Source organism: Notothenia rossii (assembly GCF_949606895.1).
Source record: "Notothenia rossii genome assembly, chromosome: 4".
Classification (NCBI taxonomy): domain Eukaryota; kingdom Metazoa; phylum Chordata; class Actinopteri; order Perciformes; family Nototheniidae; genus Notothenia; species Notothenia rossii.
In genome coordinates, this window is record NC_136902.1 from 94,611,375 (window position 1) to 94,636,306 (window position 24,932).

Sequence of the window (24,932 nt, forward strand, 5' to 3'; positions counted from 1 at the left end):
AGTGGAGCCGTTAAGTTACGTCCGCGGAGCCATTACGTTAAGCCCCCGCTGATTGGTCCAAATTGACCAATCCACACACACACACTCAGTGCAGGCAGCCCTGCTGATTTCTCCTCCCTGGCTGCAGGCTGATAACAGACAGTTGGGATTGCGCGAAATTCTCTCTGCAGACCCATTCTCTCTGCAGACCCATTCTCTCTGCAGACCCATTCTCTCTGCAGACCCATTCTCAAAGCGTTTATCAACCTATAAACCTTTTTCTTACTCAATATCAAGCCACACTTATTGTTTTTATTTCGGCTGTGACTTTGTGTGTGTTCAGGTTGAGTTTGGCTGTGTTTGGCTGTGTATCGCTAAACAAGGAAATCACGGGGGAGGAGCTGCAGCGAGCCGTTTAGTGGAGAAAGTGAATACTGCTGAATACACATACTTTACAGAGATGCTGTATGCGAAACCAATGTGAGTTTGGAAAATTGCACAGTATTTTTCTATTTTAGTATACCTCAACAATGGAATTATGATCAGTGGAAATGGCCATGGCATGTGACCTTTAAAAAATCGCGAGTTCGAATAATTGAGTGATAATGTCTGTATCCATCGATTCTGTGTCCCCTCAAGATCAGAAAAGATAAATAATAAGTTTTTGTGAGTGAGTTTCGGTGCAGTAATCTGTTAGCATTTTTCGCTCGTTGCTAATTCAGAGGCTCAGCGTTAGCATTGTGGGGTTTTTTAGAAAAAAAAAAAAAAAAGATCAGTTAGATGAATTTCTTCACGATACATGGATATAAAACATTCATAGTTTATTGAATGAACATGCCCTTAGACACTGTTTCCTGCAAGATGTTGCGGGAGGGCCCCGGTACCGGGGTCTCTCGGGCTTAACAGGTTAACTTGTAAACTAGACATTTGTAGACTCATACACTTCACTTTAAGAGTCCTACACTTGTTTACTAGTACACCTGTAGATTTGTACAAATATACACGTGTAGACCTGCACACTTGTAGAGTCTTTCACTTTTAAACTCCTTAACTTGTAACTTAACTCGACATGTGTAGACTTGTACACTTGTATAAATCTACAGGTGTTTACTACTACACCTGCTTTAGATGTCTACACTTGTAAACTCCAACACTCTTAGACTCCTACACTTATACACGTATACACTTGTAGACTCCTACGTAGCGTACACACAGTTCCGTCGCGTAGAAGCTTGCCGGTGGGCGTGTCTGGCGCGCGACCAACAACCAATCGCATGAATCTCCCGCCCGGACACACAAAGAGCGTGTTTGATTGGCTAGCGCTTGTTCTGGCATATGATTTGATAGGCTGGCGCTTCCGTCGATGCTTGAAAAGTAGAATTTTTCTCAACTTTCACCACGTCTCTGTTGAAGCACACAACGGAACCGTGTGGACGCTACGCTACACTTATACTCTTGTAGACTCCTACATTTATACTCTCTTATAAACTCATGCACTTGTGTACATGCTGCCTTACGTTGCTGTAGAGGTTTCGGTGTGTGATGGGGGGGTCGGTGTTCCACAGTCTGACGGTGTTATCAGACGAACAGGTGAGGAAGGAGGAGGGAGGCAGGCAGGCCTGAGACGCATCCAACAGCTCCGGGTACACCTGGGGATGCACCACAAACAGTAAATACACCACGAGTATTACTGTACTTCTGACCCAATGTTAGCAGTGTGTTAGCAGTGTGTTAGCAGTGTGTTAGCAGTGTGTTAGCAGTGAGTTAGCAGTGTGTTAGCAGTGTGTTAGCAGTGTGTTAGCAGTGAGTTAGCAGTGTGTTAGCAGTGTGTTAGCAGTGTGTTAGCAGTGTGTTAGCAGTGTGTTAGCAGTGTGTTAGCAGTGTGTGAGCAGTGTGTTAGCAGTGTGTTAGCAGTGAGTGAGCAGTGAGTGAGCAGTGTGTGAGCAGTGTGTGAGCAGTGAGTGAGCAGTGTGTTAGCAGTGTGTTAGCAGTGTGTTAGCAGTGAGTTAGCAGTGTGTTAGCAGTGAGTGAGCAGTGAGTGAGCAGTGTGTGAGCAGTGTGTGAGCAGTGTGTGAGCAGTGTGTTAGCAGTGTGTTAGCAGTGTGTTAGCAGTGAGTTAGCAGTGTGTTAGCAGTGTGTTAGCAGTGAGTTAGCAGTGAGTTAGCAGTGTGTTAGCAGTGTGTTAGCAGTGTGTTAGCAGTGTGTTAGCAGTGAGTTAGCAGTGTGTTAGCAGTGAGTTAGCAGTGAGTTAGCAGTGTGTTAGCAGTGAGTTAGCAGTGTGTTAGCAGTGAGTTAGCAGTGTGTTAGCAGTGTGTTAGCAGTGTGTTAGCAGTGAGTTAGCAGTGTGTTAGCAGTGAGTTAGCAGTGTGTTAGCAGTGTGTTAGCAGTGAGTTAGCAGTGAGTTAGCAGTGTGTTAGCAGTGTGTTAGCAGTGAGTTAGCAGTGTGTAAGCAGTGAGTTAGCAGTGAGTTAGCAGTGAGTTAGCAGCGTGTAAGCAGTGAGTTAGCAGTGAGTTAGCAGTGAGTTAGCAGTGTGTTAGCAGTGTGTTAGCAGTGAGTTAGCAGTGTGTTAGCAGTGAGTTAGCAGTGTGTTAGCAGTGAGTTAGCAGTGTGTAAGCAGTGAGTTAGCAGTGTGTTAGCAGTGAGTTAGCAGCGTGTAAGCAGTGAGTTAGCAGTGAGTTAGCAGTGAGTTAGCAGTGTGTTAGCAGTGTGTTAGCAGTGAGTTAGCAGTGTGTTAGCAGTGAGTTAGCAGTGTGTTAGCAGTGTGTTAGCAGTGAGTTAGCAGTGTGTTAGCAGTGTGTTAGCAGTGTGTTAGCAGTGAGTTAGCAGTGTGTTAGCAGTGTGTTAGCAGTGTGTTAGCAGTGAGTTAGCAGTGTGTTAGCAGTGAGTTAGCAGTGTGTTAGCAGTGAGTTAGCAGTGTGTTAGCAGTGAGTTAGCAGTGTGTTAGCAGTGTGTTAGCAGTATGTTAGCAGTGTGTTAGCAGTGTGTTAGCAGTGAGTTAGCAGTGTGTTAGCAGTGAGTTAGCAGTGTGTTAGCAGTGAGTTAGCAGTGTGTTAGCAGTGTGTTAGCAGTGAGTTAGCAGTGTGTTAGCAGTGTGTTAGCAGTGAGTTAGCAGTGTGTTAGCAGTATGTTAGCAGTGTGTTAGCAGTGTGTTAGCAGTGTGTTAGCAGTGTGTTAGCAGTGTGTTAGCAGTGTGTTAGCAGTGAGTTAGCAGTGTGTTAGCAGTGAGTTAGCAGTGTGTTAGCAGTGTGTTAGCAGTGAGTTAGCAGTGAGTTAGCAGTTTGTTAGCAGTGTGTTAGCAGTGTGTTAGCAGTGAGTTAGCAGTGAGTTAGCAGTTTGTTAGCAGTGTGTTAGCAGTATTACAGTACATGACATGTTACTTGTTAGACGCTTTTATCCAAAGCGACTCACATACTCAATACTGTGGGCAATCCCCACAGGAGCAATTTGGGGTGAAGTGTCTCAGGGACACAACGACATGCTCGAACACGAGCACGCCTCCCAGTGTGTTAGCAGGGTGTTATCAATGTGTTAGCAGTGTGTTAGCAGTGTGTTAGCAGTGAGTTAGCAGTGTGTTAGCAGTGAGTTAGCAGTGAGTTAGCAGTGAGTTAGCAGTGAGTTAGCAGTGTGTTAGCAGTGTGTTAGCAGTGTGTTAGCAGTGAGTTAGCAGTGTGTTAGCAGTGTGTTAGCAGTGAGTTAGCAGTGTGTTAGCAGTGTGTTAGCAGTGAGTTAGCAGTGTGTTAGCAGTGTGTTAGCAGTGAGTTAGCAGTGTGTTAGCAGTATGTTAGCAGTGTGTTAGCAGTGTGTTAGCAGTGTGTTAGCAGTGTGTTAGCAGTGTGTTAGCAGTGTGTTAGCAGTGTGTTAGCAGTGTGTTAGCAGTGTGTTAGCAGTGTGTTAGCAGTGTGTTAGCAGTGTGTTAGCAGTGTGTTAGCAGTGAGTTAGCAGTGTGTTAGCAGTGTGTTAGCAGTGTGTTAGCAGTGTGTTAGCAGTGAGTTAGCAGTGTGTTAGCAGTGAGTTAGCAGTGTGTTAGCAGTGTGTTAGCAGTGAGTTAGCAGTGAGTTAGCAGTTTGTTAGCAGTGTGTTAGCAGTGTGTTAGCAGTGAGTTAGCAGTGAGTTAGCAGTTTGTTAGCAGTGTGTTAGCAGTATTACAGTACATGACATGTTACTTGTTAGACGCTTTTATCCAAAGCGACTCACATACTCAATACTGTGGGCAATCCCCACAGGAGCAATTTGGGGTGAAGTGTCTCAGGGACACAACGACATGCTCGAACACGAGCACGCCTCCCAGTGTGTTAGCAGGGTGTTATCAATGTGTTAGCAGTGTGTTAGCAATGTGTTAGCAGTAATTTCCTTTCCAAATAGGCCTTTATAATAAAATATAAACACTCTTTGAAAATAAAATAAAAATAAGGTGGCGGTGTATAAATGAATGTTGTCTTACTTCGATGCTCCACACACAGCTGCTGTGGTACAGAGCGGAGTACAGCTTCCCCATGTTCCTCACGTCTTTAACATCCCACACATACACACTGTGGTCGTTGTACACGCAGGTCAGGTGTCTGGAGGCCGGGTCAAAGGTCAGGGCCAACGTGTCGGGGTACTGAGCCCCTGGACTGAAAATACAAACACAGTAAGTACTCAGAGTATACAGCATCTCCCTGGTCCAATGGGATTTCTCCAAGTGATTTTGGTTGATGTCAGAAAATTATCTCTGTGTCAAACAAACGTTTAGTTCAGCAGGATAATCTCCACATATTAACACATCACCACCGCTAAGATAAAGGTGGCTAATGTTGGGCTATAAAGGAACTACAGCACGGTCAGATGACTTCACGTCACCACCGCTAAGCTAAAGGCGGCTAATGTTGGGCTATAAAGGAACTACATCATGGTCAGATGACTTCACGTCACCACCGCTAAGCTAAAGGTGGCTAATGTTGGGCTATAAAGGAACTACAGCACGGTCACATGACTTCACGTCACCACCGCTAAGCTAAAGGTGGCTAATGTTGGGCTATAAAGGAACTACAACACGGTCACATGACTTCACGTCACCACCGCTAAGCTAAAGGAGGCTAATGTTGGGCTATAAAGGAACTACAACACGGTCACATGACTTCACGTCACCACCGCTAAGCTAAAGGAGGCTAATGTTGGGCTATAAAGGAACTACAGCACGGTCACATGACTTCACGTCACCACCGCTAAGCTAAAGGCGTCTAATCTTGAGCTATAAAGGAACTACAGCACGGTCACATGACTTCACGTCACAACCGCTAAGCTAAAAGCTAGCTAATGTTATGAGCAACCTCTGTTTTAATATCCACCAGAAGGGTATTTACTGGCATATTTTATGTCGTAAAACAACACGTTAAACACGCTCTTCAGCTTGTGTTAAACACAGACCTTAAATGTCCTTATTTAGCAGTGTGTTAGCAGTATGTTAGCAGTGTGTTAGCAGTGTGTTAGCAGTGTGTTAGCAGTGTGTTAGCAGTGTGTAAGCAGTATGTTAGCAGTGTGTTAGCAGTGTGTTAGCAGTATGTTAGCAGTATGTTAGCAGTGTGTTAGCAGTGTGTTAGCAGTGTGTTAGCAGTGTGTTAGCAGTGTGTTTACAGTATGTTAGCAGTGTGTTAGCAGTGTGTTAGCAGTGTGTTAGCAGTGTGTTTACAGTATGTTAGCAGTATGTTAGCAGTGTGTTAACAGTATGTTAGCAGTGTGTTTACAGTATGTTAGCAGTGTGTTAGCAGTGTGTTAGCAGTGTGTTAGCAGTATGTTAGCAGTGTGTTTACAGTATGTTAGCAGTATGTTAGCAGTGTGTTAGCAGTGTGTTAGCAGTGTATTTACAGTATGTTAGCAGTATGTTAGCAGTGTGTTAACAGTGTGTTAGCAGTGTATTTACAGTATGTTAGCAGTATGTTAGCAGTGTGTTAACAGTATGTTAGCAGTGTGTTAACAGTATGTTAGCAGTGTGTTTACAGTATGTTAGCAGTGTATTTACAGTATGTTAGCAGTATGTTAGCAGTGTGTTAACAGTGTGTTAGCAGTGTGTTTACAGTATGTTAGCAGTATGTTTACAGTATGTTAGCAGTGTATTTACAGTATGTTAGCAGTATGTTAGCAGTGTGTTAACAGTGTGTTAGCAGTGTGTTTACAGTGTGTTAGCAGTGTGTTAACAGTATGTTAGCAGTGTGTTTACAGTATGTTAGCAGTATGTTAGCAGTATGTTAGCAGTGTGTTTACAGTATGTTAGCAGTATGTTAGCAGTATGTTAGCAGTATGTTAGCAGTGTATTTACAGTATGTTAGCAGTATGTTAGCAGTATGTTAGCAGTGTGTTTACAGTATGTTAGCAGTATGTTAGCAGTGTGTTAACAGTGTGTTAGCAGTGTGTTTACAGTATGTTAGCAGTGTGTTAGCAGTGTGTTAACAGTATGTTAGCAGTGTGTTAGCAGTGTGTTAGCAGTGTGTTAACAGTATGTTAGCAGTGTGTTAGCAGTGTGTTAGCAGTGAGTTAGCAGTGTGTTAGCAGTGTGTTAGCAGTATGTTAGCAGTGTGTTTACAGTATGTTAGCAGTGTGTTAGCAGTATGTTAGCAGTGTGTTTACAGTATGTTAGCAGTGTGTTAGCAGTATGTTAGCAGTGTGTTAGCAGTGTGTTAACAGTATGTTAGCAGTGTGTTTACAGTATGTTAGCAGTATGTTAGCAGTGTGTTAACAGTATGTTAGCAGTGTGTTTACAGTATGTTAGCAGTATGTTAGCAGTGTGTTTACAGTATGTTAGCAGTGTGTTAGCAGTGTGTTAGCAGTGTGTTAGCAGTATGTTAGCAGTGTGTTTACAGTATGTTAGCAGTATGTTAGCAGTGTGTTAGCAGTGTGTTAGCAGTGTGTTTACAGTATGTTAGCAGTGTGTTAACAGTGTGTTAGCAGTGTGTTTACAGTATGTTAGCAGTGTGTTTACAGTATGTTAGCAGTATGTTAGCAGTGTGTTTACAGTGTGTTAGCAGTATGTTAGCAGTGTGTTAGCAGTATGTTAGCAGTGTGTTTACAGTATGTTAGCAGTGTGTTAGCAGTGTGTTAGCAGTGTGTTTACAGTATGTTAGCAGTGTGTTAGCAGTATGTTAGCAGTGTGTTTACAGTATGTTAGCAGTATGTTAGCAGTATGTTAGCAGTGTGTTAGCAGTGTGTTTACAGTATGTTAGCAGTGTGTTTACAGTATGTTAGCAGTATGTTAGCAGTATGTTAGCAGTGTGTTTACAGTATGTTAGCAGTGTGTTAGCAGTATGTTAGCAGTGTGTTAGCAGTATGTTAGCAGTGTGTTTACAGTATGTTAGCAGTATGTTAGCAGTATGTTAGCAGTGTGTTTACAGTATGTTAGCAGTATGTTAGCAGTGTGTTTACAGTGTGTTAGCAGTATGTTAGCAGTGTGTTAGCAGTATGTTAGCAGTGTGTTTACAGTATGTTAGCAGTGTGTTAGCAGTGTGTTAGCAGTGTGTTTACAGTATGTTAGCAGTGTGTTAGCAGTGTGTTTACAGTATGTTAGCAGTGTGTTAGCAGTGTGTTTACAGTATGTTAGCAGTGTGTTAGCAGTGTGTTTACAGTATGTTAGCAGTATGTTAGCAGTGTGTTTACAGTATGTTAGCAGTATGTTAGCAGTGTGTTAGCAGTGTGTTAGCAGTGTGTTTACAGTATGTTAGCAGTGTGTTAACAGTGTGTTAGCAGTGTGTTAGCAGTGTGTTTACAGTATGTTAGCAGTGTGTTAGCAGTGTGTTTACAGTATGTTAGCAGTGTGTTAGCAGTGTGTTTACAGTATGTTAGCAGTGTGTTAGCAGTGTGTTTACAGTATGTTAGCAGTATGTTAGCAGTATCTTAGCAGTATGTTAGCAGTGTGTTAGATGTGTGTTAGCAGTATGTTAGCAGTGTGTTAGCAGTGTGTTAGCAGTGTGTTAGCAGTGTGTTAGCAGTGTGTTTACAGTATGTTAGCAGTGTGTTAGCAGTGTGTTAGCAGTGTGTTTACAGTATGTTAGCAGTGTGTTTACAGTATGTTAGCAGTGTGTTAGCAGTGTGTTTACAGTATGTTAGCAGTGTGTTAGCAGTGTGTTAGCAGTGTGTTTACAGTATGTTAGCAGTGTGTTTACAGTGTGTTAGCAGTGTGTTTACAGTGTGTTTACAGTATGTTAGCAGTGTGTTTACAGTGTGTTTACAGTATGTTAGCAGTGTGTTTACAGTGTGTTAGCAGTGTGTTAGCAGTGTGTTAGCAGTGTGTTTACAGTATGTTAGCAGTGTGTTAGCAGTGTGTTTACAGTGTGTTAGCAGTGTGTTTACAGTATGTTAGCAGTGTGTTTACAGTGTGTTTACAGTATGTTAGCAGTGTGTTTACAGTGTGTTTACAGTATGTTAGCAGTGTGTTTACAGTGTGTTAGCAGTGTGTTAGCAGTGTGTTAGCAGTGTGTTTACAGTATGTTAGCAGTGTGTTAGCAGTGTGTTTACAGTATGTTAGCAGTGTGTTAGCAGTGTGTTAGAAGTGTGTTTACAGTGTGTTAGCAGTGTGTTAGCAGTGTGTTAGCAGTGTGTTAGCAGTATGTTAGCAGTATGTTAGCAGTGTGTTAGCAGTGTGTTAGCAGTGTGTTAGCAGTGTGTTTACAGTGTGTTAGCAGTGTATTTACAGTATGTTAGCAGTATGTTAGCAGTGTGTTAGCAGTGTGTTAGCAGTGTGTTAGCAGTGTGTTAGCAGTGTATTTACAGTGTGTTAGCAGTGTGTTAGCAGTGTGTTAGCAGTGTGTTTACAGTGTGTTAGCAGTGTATTTACAGTGTGTTAGCAGTGTGTTAGCAGTGTGTTAGCAGTATGTTAGCAGTATGTTAGCAGTATGTTAGCAGTGTGTTAGCAGTGTGTTATCAGTATGTTAGCAGTGTGTTTACAGTAGGTTAGTAGTGTGTTAGAAGTATGTTAGCAGTATGTTAGCAGTGTGTTAGCAGTGTGTTTACAGTATGTTAGCAGTGTGTTAGCAGTGTGTTAGCAGTGTGTTAGCAGTGTGTTTACAGTATGTTAGCAGTGTGTTAGCAGTGTGTTAGCAGTGTGTTAGAAGTATGTTAGCAGTGTGTTAGCAGTTTGTTAGCAGTTTGTTAGCAGTGAGTTAGCAGTGTGTTAGCAGTGTGTTTACAGTATGTTAGCAGTGTGTTAGCAGTGTGTTAGCAGTATGTTAGCAGTGTGTTAGCAGTGTGTTAGCAGTGTGTTAGCAGTGTGTTAGCAGTGTGTTAGCAGTGAGTTAGCAGTGTGTTAGCAGTGTGTTTACAGTATGTTAGCAGTGTGTTAGCAGTATGTTAGCAGTGTGTTAGCAGTGTGTTAGCAGTGTGTTAGCAGTGTGTTTACAGTATGTTAGCAGTGTGTTAGCAGTGTGTTAGCAGTGTGTTAGAAGTATGTTAGCAGTGTGTTAGCAGTTTGTTAGCAGTGAGTTAACAGTTTGTTAGCAGTTTGTTAGCAGTGAGTTAGCAGTGTGTTAGCAGTGTGTTTACAGTATGTTAGCAGTGTGTTAGCAGTGTGTTAGCAGTGTGTTTACAGTATGTTAGCAGTGTGTTAGCAGTGTGTTAGCAGTGTGTTAGCAGTGTGTTAGCAGTGTGTTTACAGTGTGTTAGCAGTGTATTTACAGTGTGTTAGCAGTGTGTTAGCAGTGTGTTAGCAGTATGTTAGCAGTATGTTAGCAGTATGTTAGCAGTGTGTTAGCAGTGTGTTATCAGTATGTTAGCAGTGTGTTTACAGTAGGTTAGTAGTGTGTTAGAAGTATGTTAGCAGTATGTTAGCAGTGTGTTAGCAGTGTGTTTACAGTATGTTAGCAGTGTGTTAGCAGTGTGTTAGCAGTGTGTTAGCAGTGTGTTTACAGTATGTTAGCAGTGTGTTAGCAGTGTGTTAGCAGTGTGTTAGAAGTATGTTAGCAGTGTGTTAGCAGTTTGTTAGCAGTGAGTTAGCAGTGTGTTAGCAGTGTGTTTACAGTATGTTAGCAGTGTGTTAGCAGTGTGTTAGCAGTGTGTTTACAGTATGTTAGCAGTGTGTTAGCAGTGTGTTAGCAGTGTGTTAGCAGTGTGTTAGCAGTGAGTTAGCAGTGTGTTAGCAGTGTGTTTACAGTATGTTAGCAGTGTGTTAGCAGTGTGTTTACAGTATGTTAGCAGTGTGTTAGCAGTGTGTTAGCAGTGTGTTTACAGTATGTTAGCAGTGTGTTAGCAGTGTGTTAGCAGTGTGTTAGAAGTATGTTAGCAGTGTGTTAGCAGTGTGTTTACAGTATGTTAGCAGTGTGTTAGCAGTGTGTTTACAGTATGTTAGCAGTGAGTTAGCAGTGTGTTAGCAGTGTGTTTACAGTATGTTAGCAGTATGTTAGCAGTGTGTTAGCAGTGTGTTTACAGTATGTTAGCAGTGTGTTAGCAGTGTGTTAGCAGTGTGTTAGAAGTATGTTAGCAGTGTGTTAGCAGTTTGTTAGCAGTGAGTTAACAGTTTGTTAGCAGTGAGTTAGCAGTATGTTAGCAGTGTGTTAGCAGTGTGTTTACAGTTTGTTAGCAGTGAGTTAGCAGTATGTTAGCAGTATGTTAGCAGTGTGTTTACAGTTTGTTAGCAGTGAGTTAGCAGTATGTTAGCAGTGTGTTAGCAGTTTGTTAGCAGTGTGTTAGCAGTTTGTTAGCAGTGAGTTAGCAGTATGTTAGCAGTGAGTTAGCAGTATGTTAGCAGTGAGTTAGCAGTATGTTAGCAGTTTGTTAGCAGTGAGTTAACAGTTTGTTAGCAGTGTGTTAGCAGTATGTTAGCAGTGTGTTAGCAGTTTGTTAGCAGTGTGTTAGCAGTTTGTTAGCAGTGAGTTAGCAGTATGTTAGCAGTGAGTTAGCAGTACTTGTACCTGTGCTGAAGGCTCTGTGTGAGGTCGACCCCGAGGCGGTGTGGGCGGTGCAGAGTGGTGACGTACTGCAGGTTAGAGGGACTGAACGCTCTGATGGCACCGTCAGCACATCCACAGAAGATAAAGTCCTCGCTGATGGCCAGACAGCTCGCCGACGACGTCTGTCAACAACAACATGTTTAGGTTTTCAGAGCAGCATGTCTTCAATAACAAGGAGCTCTTATTTTTGCATTTTTAAAAGGTTTGTGTTTTTCCCATCGTACAGAGTTTTTAACTTGTGCAGGTGTATCTTAAGTTAAGGTGTATTTCAAGTTCTACATTTTAAGTCTTATAGGTGAATTCTAAATTATGTAGTTTTGGTCGTACAGGTGTATGTATGGTCGTACAGGTGTATGTATGGTCGTACAGGGTGTAGTTTAAGTTGTACAGGTGTAGTTTAGGTCGTAGAGATGTAGTTTAGGTTGTACAGATGTGTCGTACAGGTGTAGTTTAGGTTGTACAGATGTGTCGTACAGGTGTAGTTTAGGTTGTACAGGTGTGTCGTACAGGTGTAGTTTAGGTCGTACAGGTGTATGTTCCTGTGTTGCTCACCTTGAGGTCGACCCACGCCTCCAGCTGCCGGCTGCTGTTGAAGCGACACAGCAGGCCGGAGCTGGTGATGCAATAAGTGCTGGACGCCGCGGGGCCACGCCCGCACGCCACCCCACTGAACACGCTGTTCTTATGGTCACCTAGCAACCCCGACCGACCAATCAGAGGCACCGTGCTGTTCACCTGGACATGGGGAGAAAATAGGTTTGTTAAAACTATCGTGAAATTAGGCTGTGACTGGCTGATTAAAGGAGAGACGGTGTAGATGAGCTGTGATTGGCTGTTAGAAGACATGCACTATAGATGAGCTGTGATTGGCTGTTAGAGGAGAGACAGTATAAATGAGCTGTGATTGGCTGTTAGAAGACAGACAGTGTAAATGAGTAGTGATTGGCTGTAAGAGGACAGACACTGTAGATGAGCTGTGATTGGCCGATTAAAGGACAGACACTGTAGATGAGCTGTGATTGGCTGTTAGAAGACAGACAGAATAGATGAACTGTGATTGGCTGTAAGAGGACAGACAGTGTAAATGAGTAGTGATTGGCTGTTGAGGAGATGCACTGCAGAGGAGCTGTGATTGGCTGTTAGAGGACATGCACTGTAGGTGAGCTGTGATTGGCTGTTAGAGGAGAGAAAGTGTAGATGAGCTGTGATTGGCTGTTACATTACCCGTCGTTCTTTGGAGGCGTCGAGGTACCAGAACTTGACGTGTCTGTTTCCTGCGGTGACGAAGTAGCTGTTGTCCTGCGAGAAAGAGACGGCGGACACTCGGCTGGACACCTTGTTGGAGGCGATGATCGAACCTTTCTGATCAAAGGAAGGACGGGAGGGACGACATCAGCTCCACAGTAAACAAACGCAGTAAATGTTAACATGCTCCCATCAACCTGTGGACTTTCTCAACGGCTGAAAGGGATGACGTTCTACCTTGCTCTTGAAAGGATAAGTGTTTTCCTTAAAAACAAACTGGATAGGTTTTGGGAAATCTGGAAAACCTTTTATGACTTTGTGGAGCCGAATGGTCTACAACATGATTGGGAGAATGAAGACACTTGAATATTATTTGGGCTGTGTTCTATGTGCTTTTCTTCTGTTTTGCTGATAGTATGTAAAGTCTGTCTTGTTTATTAAACGTCTCCTATTGCACTGTTTCTCATCAATATATTCCAGGTCTCAGATATGTACAGAGCCTGTCTCTGATTGGCTGAAACACCAAACAGATCATTGCAGCATTACCCATAATCCCCTCTGTTTCAGCCCTGTTTCCAAAGTGCTGATTCTCTGTCTGTTACTTTAGATGAAAATAAGGAGCCCCTCCCCACGCCCCTCTGAGAGACATTTGGTTACAAAAAACTCAATGGTGTTCTAGGAGGAGATTCAGGTGATAATGGGGGGGGGGGGGGGACACACACACATGTTGATGTAGAAGAGACAAGAAGAAGAGGGGACACATGTTGATGTAGAAGAGACATGAAGAAGAGGGGACACATGTTGATGTAGAAGAGACATGAAGAAGAGGGGACACATGTTGATGTAGAAGAGACATGAAGAAGAGGGGACACATGTTGATGTAGAAGAGACATGAAGAAGAGGGGACACATGTTGATGTAGAAGAGACATGAAGAAGAGGGGACACATGTTGATGTAGAAGAGACATGAAGAAGAGGGGACACATGTTGATGTAGAAGAGACATGAGGAAGAGGGGACACATGTTGATGTAGAGAGACATGAAGAAGAGGGGACACATGTTGATGTAGAAGAGACATGAAGAAGAGGGGACACATGTTGATGTAGAAGAGACATGAAGAAGAGGGGACACATGTTGATGTAGAAGAGACATGAAGAAGAGGGGACACATGTTGATGTAGAAGAGACATGAAGAAGAGGGGACACATGTTGATGGAGAAGAGACATGAAGAAGAGGGGACACATGTTGATGTAGAGAGACATGAAGAAGAGGGGACACATGTTGATGTAGAAGAGACATGAGGAAGAGGGGACACATGTTGATGTAGAGAGACATGAAGAAGAGGGGACACATGTTGATGTAGAAGAGACATGAAGAAGAGGGGACACATGTTGATGTAGAAGAGACATGAAGAAGAGGGGACACATGTTGATGTAGAAGAGACATGAAGAAGAGGGGACACATGTTGATGTAGAAGAGACATGAAGAATTGGGGACACATGTTGATGTAGAAGAGACATGGAGAAGAGGGGACACATGTTGATGTAGAAGAGACATGAAGAAGAGGGGACACATGTTGATGTAGAAGAGACATGGAGAAGAGGGGACACATGTTGATGTAGAAGAGACATGAAGAAGAGGGGACACATGTTGATGTAGAAGAGACATGAAGAAGAGGGGACACATGTTGATGTAGAAGAGACATGAAGAAGAGGGGACACATGTTGATGTAGAAGAGACATGAAGAAGAGGGGACACATGTTGATGTAGAAGAGACATGAGGAAGAGGGGACACATGTTGATGTAGAAGAGACATGAAGAAGAGGGGACACATGTTGATGTAGAAGAGACATGAAGAAGAGGGGACACATGTTGATGTAGAAGAGACATGAAGAAGAGGGGACACATGTTGATGTAGAAGAGACATGAAGAAGAGGGGACACATGTTGATGTAGAAGAGACATGAGGAAGAGGGGACACATGTTGATGTAGAGAGACATGAAGAAGAGGGGACACATGTTGATGTAGAAGAGACATGAAGAAGAGGGGACACATGTTGATGTAGAAGAGACATGGAGAAGAGGGGACACATGTTGATGTAGAAGAGACATGAAGAAGAGGGGACACATGTTGATGTAGAAGAGACATGAAGAAGAGGGGACACATGTTGATGTAGAAGAGACATGAAGAAGAGGGGACACATGTTGATGTAGAAGAGACATGAAGAAGAGGGGACACATGTTGATGTAGAAGAGACATGAAGAAGAGGGGACACATGTTGATGTAGAAGAGACATGAGGAAGAGGGGACACATGTTGATGTAGAAGAGACATGGAGAAGAGGGGACACATGTTGATGTAGAGAGACATGAAGAAGAGGGGACACATGTTGATGTAGAAGAGACATGAAGAAGAGGGGACACATGTTGATGTAGAAGAGACATGGAGAAGAGGGGACACATGTTGATGTAGAAGAGACATGAAGAAGAGGGGACACATGTTGATGTAGAAGAGACATGAAGAAGAGGGGACACATGTTGATGTAGAAGAGACATGAAGAAGAGGGGACACATGTTGATGTAGAAGAGACATGGAGAAGAGGGGACACATGTTGATGTAGAAGAGACATGAAGAAGAGGGGACACATGTTGATGTAGAAGAGACATGAAGAAGAGGGGACACATGTTGATGTAGAAGAGACATGAAGAAGAGGGGACACATGTTGATGTAGAAGAGACATGAAGAAGAGGGGACACATGTTGATGTAGAAGAGACATGAAGAAGAGGGGACACATGTTGATGTAGAAGAGACATGAAGAAGAGGGGACACATGTTGATGTAGAAGAGACATGGAGAAGAGGGGACACATGTTGATGTAGAAGAGACATGAAGAAGAGGGGACACATGTTGATGTAGAAGAGACATGAAGAAGAGGGGACACATGTTGATGTAGAAGAGACATGGAGAAGAGGGGACACATGTTGATGTAGAAGAGACATGAAGAAGAGGGGACACATGTTGATGTAGAAGAGACATGAAGAAGAGGGGACACATGTTGATGTGGAAGAGACATGAAGAAGAGGGGACACATGTTGATGTAGAAGAGACATGAAGAAGAGGGGACACATGTTGATGTAGAAGACACATGGAGAAGAGGGGACACATGATGATGTAGAAGAGACATGGAGAAGAGGGGACACATGTTGATGTAGAAGAGACATGAAGAAGAGGGGACACATGTTGATGTAGAAGAGACATGAAGAAGAGGGGACACATGTTGATGTAGATGAGACATGAAGAAGAGAGGACACATGTTGATGTAGAGACATGAAGAAGAGGGGACACATGTTGATGTAGAAGAGACATGAAGAAGAGGGGACACATGTTGATGAAGAAGAGACATGGACAAGAGGGGACACATGTTGATGTAGAAGAGACATGAAGAAGAGGGGACACATGTTGATGTAGAAGAGACATGGAGAAGAGGGGACACATGTTGATGTAGAAGAGACATGAAGAAGAGGGGACACATGTTGATGAAGAAGAGACATGGACAAGAGGGGACACATGTTGATGTGGAAGAGACATGAAGAAGAGGGGACACATGTTGATGTAGAAGAGACATGAAGAAGAGGGGACACATGTTGATGTAGAAGACACATGGAGAAGAGGGGACACATGTTGATGTAGAAGAGACATGAAGAAGAGGGGACACATGTTGATGTAGAAGACACATGGAGAAGAGGGGACACATGATGATGTAGAAGAGACATGGAGAAGAGGGGACACATGTTGATGTAGAAGACACATGGAGAAGAGGGGACACATGATGATGTAGAAGAGACATGGAGAAGAGGGGACACATGTTGATGTAGAAGAGACATGAAGAAGAGGGGACACATGTTGATGTAGAAGAGACATGAAGAAGAGGGGACACATGTTGATGTAGAAGAGACATGAAGAAGAGGGGACACATGTTGATGAAGAAGAGACATGAAGAAGAGGGGACACATGTTGATGTAGAAGAGACATGAAGAAGAGGGGACACATGTTGATGTAGAAGAGACATGAAGAAGAGGGGACACATGTTGATGTAGAAGAGACATGGAGAAGAGGGGACACATGTTGATGTAGAAGACACATGAAGAAGAGGGGACACATGTTGATGTAGAAGAGACATGAAGAAGGGGGGACACATGTTGATGTAGAAGAGACATGAAGAAGAGGTGACACATGTTGATGTAGAAGAGACATGAAGAAGAGGGGACACATGTTGATGTAGAAGAGACATGAAGAAGAGGGGACACATGTTGATGTAGAAGAGACATGAAGAAGAGGGGACACATGTTGATGTAGAAGAGACATGAAGAAGAGGGGACACATGTTGATGTAGAAGAGACATGAAGAAGAGGGGACACATGTTGATGTAGAAGAGACATGAAGAAGAGGGGACACATGTTGATGTAGAGGAGACATGAAGAAGAGGGGACACATGTTTCTATGCATGAGAACGTGCTCACCCTCCAGTCCCACACGTTGACGTTCATGTCGTGCTGGTATCCCACGGAGACGATGTAGCAGCTGTTGGTGGAGAACGCCACGCAGGAGACTCCGTATTTATGAGACTGAACCTCCGCCACCTGCCCCCCCTCCAACTCCCACACCCGCACACAGGGCATGTGACCACTCTGACACACACACACACACACACACACACACACACACACACACACACACACACACACACACACACACACACACACACACACACACACACACACACACACACACACACACACACACACACACACACACACACACACACACACACACACACACACACACACACACACACACACACACACACACACACACACACACACACACACACACAGAATTGGTGGATGAAACCCTCTTGTTTATCCCACATGTTCGTGCACACAGTCAAATGTGTTTTTTATTTAAATCTTCATTGTCACATTATACATGGCAATAGCATGGAGGTTACAACAACATTACAATCAGTTAACAAAAGGCCAGCAAGGCAATACTAATACAATAAGAGGATAGGGATATTTCTTCATTATAGTCTTGGATTGATCAGTTTGTCCATCAAAAAGATTTCTTCCACAATGTACCCATTGTTTTCTGTTGGTTGTGGTGTTCTCTGCTTTTAACCCATCCTAGTGCTAGGAGCAGTGGGCAGCTATTGGACAGCGTGCAGGTACAGCAGGTGCCTTGCTCAAGGGCAGGGGGGACAATACATACACACCTCCACCTGTCCTGCCTCAGGTGTGTGAGCCTCAGGGGTTTGTGTGTAAGCCTCAGGTGTGTGTGTGTGTGTGTGTGTGTGTGTGTGTGTGTGTGTGTGTGTGTGTGTGTGTGTGTGTGTGTGTGTGTGTGTGTGTGTGTGTGTGTGTGTGTGTGTGTGTGTGTGTGTGTGTGTGTGTGAGCCTCAGGTGTGTGTGAGCCTCAGGTGTGTGTGTGTGTGAGCCTCAGGTGTGTGTGTGTGTGTGTGTGTGTGTGTGTGTGTGTGTGTGTGTGTGTGTGTGTGTGTGTGTGTGTGTGTGTGTGTGTGTGTGTGTGTGTGTGTGTGTGTGTGTGTGTGTGTGTGTGTGAGCCTCAGGTGTGTGTGAGCCTCAGGTGTGTGTGTGAGCCTCAGGTGTGTGTGTTTGAGCCTCAGGTGTGTGTGTGAGCCCTCAGGTGTGTGTGAGCCCTCAGGTGTGTTTGAGCCTCAGGTGTGTGTGTGTGAGCCTCAGGTGTGTGTGTGTGTGAGCCTCAGGTGAGTGTGTGTGAGCCTCAGGTGTGTGAGCCTCAGGTGTGTGTGAGACTCGGGTGTGTGTGTGAGCCCTCAGGTGTGTTTGAGCCTCAGGTGTGTGTGTGTGAGCCTCAGGTGTGTGTGTGTGAGCCTCAGGTGAGTGTGTGTGAGCCTCAGGTGTGTGAGCCTCAGGTGTGTGTGAGACTCGGGTGTGTGTGTGAGCCCTCAGGTGTGTGTGAGCCTCAGGTGTGTGTGTGTGAGCCTCAGGTGTGTGTGTGTGAGCCTCAGGTGTGTGTGAGCCTCAGGTGTGTGTGTGTGAGCCCTCAGGTGTGTGTGAGCCTCAGGTGTGTGTGAGCCTCAGGTGTGTGTGAGCCTCAGGTGTGTGTGAGCCTCAGGTGTGTGTGAGCCTCAGGTGTGTGTGTGAGCCTCAGGTGTGTGTGAGCCTCAGGTGTGTGTGTGAGCCTCAGGTGTGTGTGAGCCTCAGGTGTGTTTCTCTTACCTCCCCGGTGACCAGGTGCTTCCCATCGTGGGAGAAGGCCAGAGCACTGAAGGGCTTTCTGAAACACAAACACACGTTTCTTTACTACATTCTAGTGTTGCACGGTGTACCGATACTTGAAAGGTACCGCGATACCCTGCCGTTAAAAACGTTACGATTCCTCCGTTTCATTAGCATCGGTACTTTAAGAATGACGGGGGAAAGTACTCCGGTGAGAAAGCGCTGTTTTAATCCCTCTCCTCTCAAGCACGCTCTAAGGTGTGAACGAGAAGCATGGCTGCAAGTGGGAGTGCAACTGCCGCTGCGCCTCGGCTTGTTGGCAGAAACTAAATATGGAAGTATTTGAGCTATATCTCTGACTGATACCTCATTCACACCAACGGTGCTTCAGGGCCGGTTCGGAGCTGGAGCTTGAAAAGCACCGGGTTTTCCTGTTCACACCGCGGCGGAGCAGCCTCTTAGCTCCGGAATCCGGTTCGTTTCAAGCACCAAAAAATTGTCCGGCCAGAGCAAAAGCACCGCATACGTCACGCTTACCTCGAGGCGGGGGCAGGGGCAGGGGCAGGGGCAGGGGCAGGGGCAGGGGCAGGGGCAAGGGCAGGGGCAGGGGCAGGGGCAGGGGCAGGGGCAGGGGCAGGGGCAGAGGCGGGGGCAGGGGCAGGGGCGGGATCAACTCCTGAACAACAACAAAAAGCCTGCGTTTTATCCAGTTTGTACACAACGATGGAGAAACAAGCAGCAGTGGTCCACTGAAGAGACCAGCTACCTGCTGGGGATCTGGTCTTCTGAAGAGGTACAGAGGAAGCTGGAGCACAATCGGCCATTGTTGTTGTTGTCTGTGTCAGCTGTGAGGGGTTTCCGCGCGGTTTGGTTTTTTATGAAGCAGGCACGCAAACGGTTACGTCATGACGCAAACGATGACGCAATGACGCAGCACCAGTTGGACTCTGGGCGGTGTGAAAAGAGCCGGAGCTAAACCGAAGAACCGGTTCTGAACCTGAAAAGCTCTAGCACGGAGCTTGAACCGGAGTTGCGTTGGTATGAATGAGGTATAGGACATGTTTTAGATCCCTGCAAACCAAGGGAGCCAACACATCAGACTTGGCTAAGCACCTCTCCGACCGGCATCCAGAGCTGTTTAAAGAATTTAAAGACAGACAGGTTAGCGAATGTGATAACATAATTACATCATGCTCAAGCCCATGCCCTCAAATCTAAGTCAAACAAGTGAAATTTATTTTGTGACAAACGAACGTTTTCGTAGTTTGACGAGGCAATTAATGGCAATGATAACTGTCTAATATCTTTTTAGCTAACTTACCAATGTGGCTAACATCTGCAATGTACATTCTGTCAATAATTATTTATATTACTGTACTATTACATGTTAATAAAATATAAAGTTAACTATCAAAGAAATCACATAAACTCAAGTATACAGTATATATATATATTTATAAAACGAACAAGTCAAATCAAGCAATCTGATTGGTTCTTAGCCGTGATATACTGAGCGTATACCGCGGGTAGAGTTGTAAGTTACTTTTCACAACAAGTCAGTATCCCTCCGCGTCTGAGAAAAACAGTATACTGTTGGGCTGCCTGCAGTTTGCTTTTCATACTGGAACAAGAAAGCAGCGGAGAAGTAACGGGGCAGAAACCCTCCTTTTTGACGCAGCGGTCCAGACATAGACATCAAACGGCAAAACATATTCAGTGTGTAGTTCCTTTGGCATTAGGGCAGGGATATCTAGATACTTTTGAAGGTTTAACATAATGAATTGTGCTACTTTTAAAGCAAGCAACGATGTTTTCAAATCTGTAATCAAAGAGGTCCGCAAAAACGCTATCGACCTATCGGGTCAACCACTTATTCCATCCAAGGGTTCACATACTTGTTCCACCCTGCACTGTGAATGTTTACATGGTGTGTTCAATAAAAACATAAACACATTTCATTGTTTGTGTGGTTTTAGCTTAAGCAGACTGTGTTTGTCTGTTGTTGTGACTGAGATGAAGATCAGAACACATTTTATGAACAATTTTTGCAGAAATCCAGGAAGTTCCAAAGGGTTCACAAACTTTTTCTTGCAACTGTATAGTAGACCATGTTGTAAGAAAACACTTAACAGATAAACTACAATATTATCGATCATGAAAATAATAAAAGAAAAGTATCGAAAAAGAATCGGAATCGCAATTCTTGACTTGGTATCGAAACCAAAATGTTGGTGTCGTGAGAACACTACTACATTCCTTTACTCTGTTATTTACTACGTGTCCTTACTAGGTTTCTTTACTTCGTATCTTCACTAGGTTACTCTACTACATTCCTTTACTCTGTTATTTACTACGTTTCCTTACTAGGTTTCTTTACTTCGTATCTTCACTAGGTTACTCTACTACATTCCTTTACTCTGTTATTTACTACGTGTCCTTACTAGGTTTCTTTACTTCGTATCTTCACTAGGTTACTCTACTACATTCCTTTACTCTGTTATTTACTACGTTTCCTTACTAGGTTTCTTTACTTCGTATCTTCACTAGGTTACTCTACTACATTCCTTTACTCTGTTATTTACTACGTTTCCTTACTAGGTTTCTTTACTTCGTATCTTCACTAGGTTACTCTACTACATTCCTTTACTCTGTTATTTACTACGTTTCCTTACTAGGTTTCTTTACTTCGTATCTTCACTAGGTTACTCTACTACATTCCTTTACTCTGTTATTTACTACGTGTCCTTACTAGGTTTCTTTACTTCGTATCTTCACTAGGTTACTCTACTACATTCCTTTACTCTGTTATTTACTACGTGTCCTTACTAGGTTTCTTTACTTCGTATCTTCACTAGGTTACTCTACTACATTCCTTTACTCTGTTATTTAATACGTGTCCTTACTAGGTTTCTTTACTTCGTATCTTCACTAGGTTAATCTACGACGTTTCTTTACTGCATTTCTTATTTATTTATATTTACTGTGTTGATATTGTTCTCTGCGTTTGAACCATAGACTGTATACATAAAGCTTTGAACGCTGCAGTACTGACCTGGACGTGTTGACGATGTGACTCTGTTTGTTGGTCTTGGGGTGAAGCAGCACGATGACACACCTGAAACACAGCGAACGCTTCATCATGTTTTCACCCAGACGGACACAGAAAAGCATGCTGGGAAATATGTCCCGTGGTACAGGTGAGTGAAAGGAGGCGGGGCTTACCCTGCAGGGTAGGCGATGAGCCCAGATTTGGGGTCAGAGGTCAAACTGCTGCTGCTGGATGTGCTTATGCCCAAAACTTTCTCCAGAGTCACCTGAAACAACAGCACCCTGCGTTCAGAGACCGAGCACCAGCACCTGGCCGTGCTCAGCTAACGGGAGCTCTGTGCTAAAGCTAAGCTAACGGGAGCTCTGTGCTAAAGCTAAGCTAACGGGAGCTCTGTGCTAAAGCTAAGCTAACGGGAGCTCTGTGCTAAAGCTAAGCTAACGGGAGCTCTGTGCTAAAGCTCAGCTAACGGGAGCTCTGTGCTAAAGCTCAGCTAACGGGAGCTCTGTGCTAAAGCTAAGCTAACGGGAGCTCTGTGCTAAAGCTAAGCTAACGGGAGCTCTGTGCTAAAGCTAAGCTAACGGGAGCTCTGTGCTAAAGCTAAGCTAACGGGAGCTCTGTGCTAAAGCTCAGCTAACGGGAGCTCTGTGCTAAAGCTCAGCTAACGGGAGCTCTGTGCTAAAGCTAAGCTAACGGGAGCTCTGTGCTAAAGCTCAGCTAACGGGAGCTCTGTGCTAAAGCTAAGCTAACGGGAGCTCTGTGCTAAAGCTAAGCTAACGGGAGCTCTGTGCTAAAGCTAAGCTAACGGGAGCTCTGTGCTAAAGCTAAGCTAACGGGAGCTCTGTGCTAAAGCTAAGCTAACGGGAGCTCTGTGCTAAAGCTAAGCTAACGGGAGCTCTGTGCTAAAGCTCAGCTAACGGGAGCTCTGTGCTAAAGCTAAGCTAACGGGAGCTCTGTGCTAAAGCTAAGCTAACGGGAGCTCTGTGCTAAAGCTAAGCTAACGGGAGCTCTGTGCTAAAGCTAAGCTAACGGGAGCTCTGTGCTAAAGCTAAGCTAACGGGAGCTCTGTGCTAAAGCTCAGCTAACGGGAGCTCTGTGCTAAAGCTCAGCTAACGGGAGCTCTGTGCTAAAGCTCAGCTAACGGGAGCTCTGTGCTAAAGCTAAGCTAACGGGAGCTCTGTGCTAAAGCTCAGCTAACGGGAGCTCTGTGCTAAAGCTCAGCTAACGGGAGCTCTGTGCTAAAGCTAAGCTAACGGGAGCTCTGTGCTAAAGCTAAGCTAACGGGAGCTCTGTGCTAAAGCTAAGCTAACGGGAGCTCTGTGCTAAAGCTAAGCTAACGGGAGCTCTGTGCTAAAGCTAAGCTAACGGGAGCTCTGTGCTAAAGCTAAGCTAACGTCTGACTGCCTGTACTCAGTCACATTGTTTAGACTTATCTCTCCTCTCTCCTCTCTCCTTTCTCTCCTCTCCTCTCTCTCTCTCCTCTTCTTTCTCTTCTCTCTCTCTCTTCTCACTCTCTCCTCTCTCTCCTCTCCTCTCTCTCTCCTTTCTCTCCTCTCTCTTCTCTCCTTTCTCTCCTCTCCTCTCTCTCTCTTCTCACTCTCTCCTCTCTCTCTCTCTCCTCTCCTCTCTCTCCTCTCCTCTCTCTCTCTCCTCTCTCTCTCCTCTCTCTCCTGACTCTCTCTTCTCTCCTCTCCTCGCTTTCCTCTCTCTCTCCTCTCTCTCTCCCCTCCTCTCTCTCTCCTCTCCTCTCTCTCTCCTCTCTCTCCTCTCCTCTCTCTCTCTTCTCACTCTCTCCTCTCTCTCTCCTCTCCTTTCTCTCCTCTCTCTCTCCTCTCTCTTCTCTCATCTCTCCTCTCTCTCTCCTCTCCTCTCTCATCTCTCCTCTCTCTCTCCTCTTTCTCTCATCTCCTCTCTCCTCTTTCTCTCCTCTCTCTCTCCTCTCTCTTCTCTCCTCCCTCTTCTCTCCTCTCTCTCTCATCTCTCCTCTCTCTCTCTCTCTTTCTCTCATCTCTCCTCTCATCTCTCTCTCCTCTTTCTCTCATCTCTCCTCTCATCTCTCGTCATCTCTCTCTCCTCTTTCTCTCATCTCTCCTCTCTCATTTCTCCTCAGTCATTATTTTAGAGAGATATTAAACCATAATAGTTAAGCCAAGTAAATTACAAGTACCTCCAAATTGTACTTAAGTACAGTACTTGTAATGTACTTAGTTTTGTACTTTAACTATATTTTTATGAGAATACTTTTCTACTTTTACTTGAGGAACATTTTGAATGCAGGACTTTTACTGTAACCGAGTATTCCTACACTCTGGTACTTCTACTTTTACTCAAGTACAAGAGCTGAGTACTTCTACTTTTACTCAAGAACAAGATCTGAGTACTTCTACTTTCACTAAAGTACAAGACCTGAGTACTTCTACTTTTACTAAAGTACAATATCTGAGTACTTCTACTTTTACTAAAGTACAATATCTGAGTACTTCTACTTTTACTAAAGTACAAGACCTGAGTACTTCTACTTTTACTAAAGTACAATATCTGAGTACTTCTACTTTTACTCAAGAACAAGATCTGAGTACTTCTACTTTTACTAAAGTACAAGACCTGAGTACTTCTATTTTTACTAAAGTACAATATCTGAGTACTTCTACTTTTACTCAAGAACAATATCCGAGTACTTCTACTTATACCAAAGTACAGGCTCTGAGTACTTCTCCCTTTTCTAAAGTAGAGGATCTGAGTACTCTGTTGAACCAGGACCAGCTATCGATCATATATAAATATCGATCTTTCTGTGGATCTCTACCCGGTTGTTGGTCCTCTTCCTGCGGCTCTGCTGGCTCTTCCTCCCCGCGGCTCCTCTCCTCTTCTCCGGGTCCGATACCTCCGCCATGATCACAAAAAACCACTTCGTAACAACGGATACAACCACCAACACGGCAGTTACCGGTCCTCTAAAGCCCGCTGAGGAGTGACCCAGGACGGGGAAAGTGTTTCAGAAGTCTCCGCTGTTAGTGACGAAGCTTAGCTTCAATGCTAATGAAACCTGAAACCTTTTTCTGGTTATGGTTCGAATTTAGCTCCGCCCACTGCCTTATCGACCAACCAATGGGCAGGCAACGAGCGAGCCTCTTCCACTTAAAACAACCAATGAACAGCCGTTATCATCAGTTCTCATTAGAAAGAGTTAAAGAGTTGACATACAAGTCAAATAAATAAAATAACAGACACCGTAAAAATAAAAAAAATAATATGTAATGATTTTAAAACGGGTAATTAAGTATTTGAAAGTACTGGCAAAATGTTAAATATAAATTCCTCTTCCCCTAAAAAAACCAATGAACAGCCAAGCACAGACACAAACCCCGCCCATTGAGTGCCAACCGACCAATCAAATGCTCATATCGTCATCTCTCATTAGAAAGAGTTCAATAACATAAAACAAAACAAAATGGTAGAAATAAAGTACTGCATGAATCTTAAATAAAGGGCTCAT

General features: G+C 44.1%; 1 protein-coding gene across 1 annotated transcript in view; it reads right to left on the minus strand.

Moving 5' to 3' along the window:
• Positions 1 to 24,504, minus strand: part of wdr62 (WD repeat domain 62) — a gene marked incomplete at its 3' end in the record, with an annotated part of 42,067 nt that extends 17,563 nt beyond the window's left edge. Inside the window, exons 1-10 of the mRNA XM_079673934.1 lie at positions 24,243 to 24,504; positions 21,613 to 21,704; positions 21,443 to 21,505; positions 18,391 to 18,448; positions 16,654 to 16,821; positions 12,115 to 12,252; positions 11,443 to 11,625; positions 10,852 to 11,012; positions 4,422 to 4,593; positions 1,497 to 1,628 (exon numbers count right to left, since the gene is read on the minus strand). Of these exons, the coding sequence (XP_079530060.1) occupies positions 1,497 to 1,628; positions 4,422 to 4,593; positions 10,852 to 11,012; positions 11,443 to 11,625; positions 12,115 to 12,252; positions 16,654 to 16,821; positions 18,391 to 18,448; positions 21,443 to 21,505; positions 21,613 to 21,704; positions 24,243 to 24,329 (1,254 nt within the window). The 5' untranslated portion in view covers positions 24,330 to 24,504. The remainder of the gene's footprint in view (positions 1 to 1,496; positions 1,629 to 4,421; positions 4,594 to 10,851; positions 11,013 to 11,442; positions 11,626 to 12,114; positions 12,253 to 16,653; positions 16,822 to 18,390; positions 18,449 to 21,442; positions 21,506 to 21,612; positions 21,705 to 24,242) is intronic.
• Between the last annotated feature and the right edge of the window lie 428 nt (positions 24,505 to 24,932).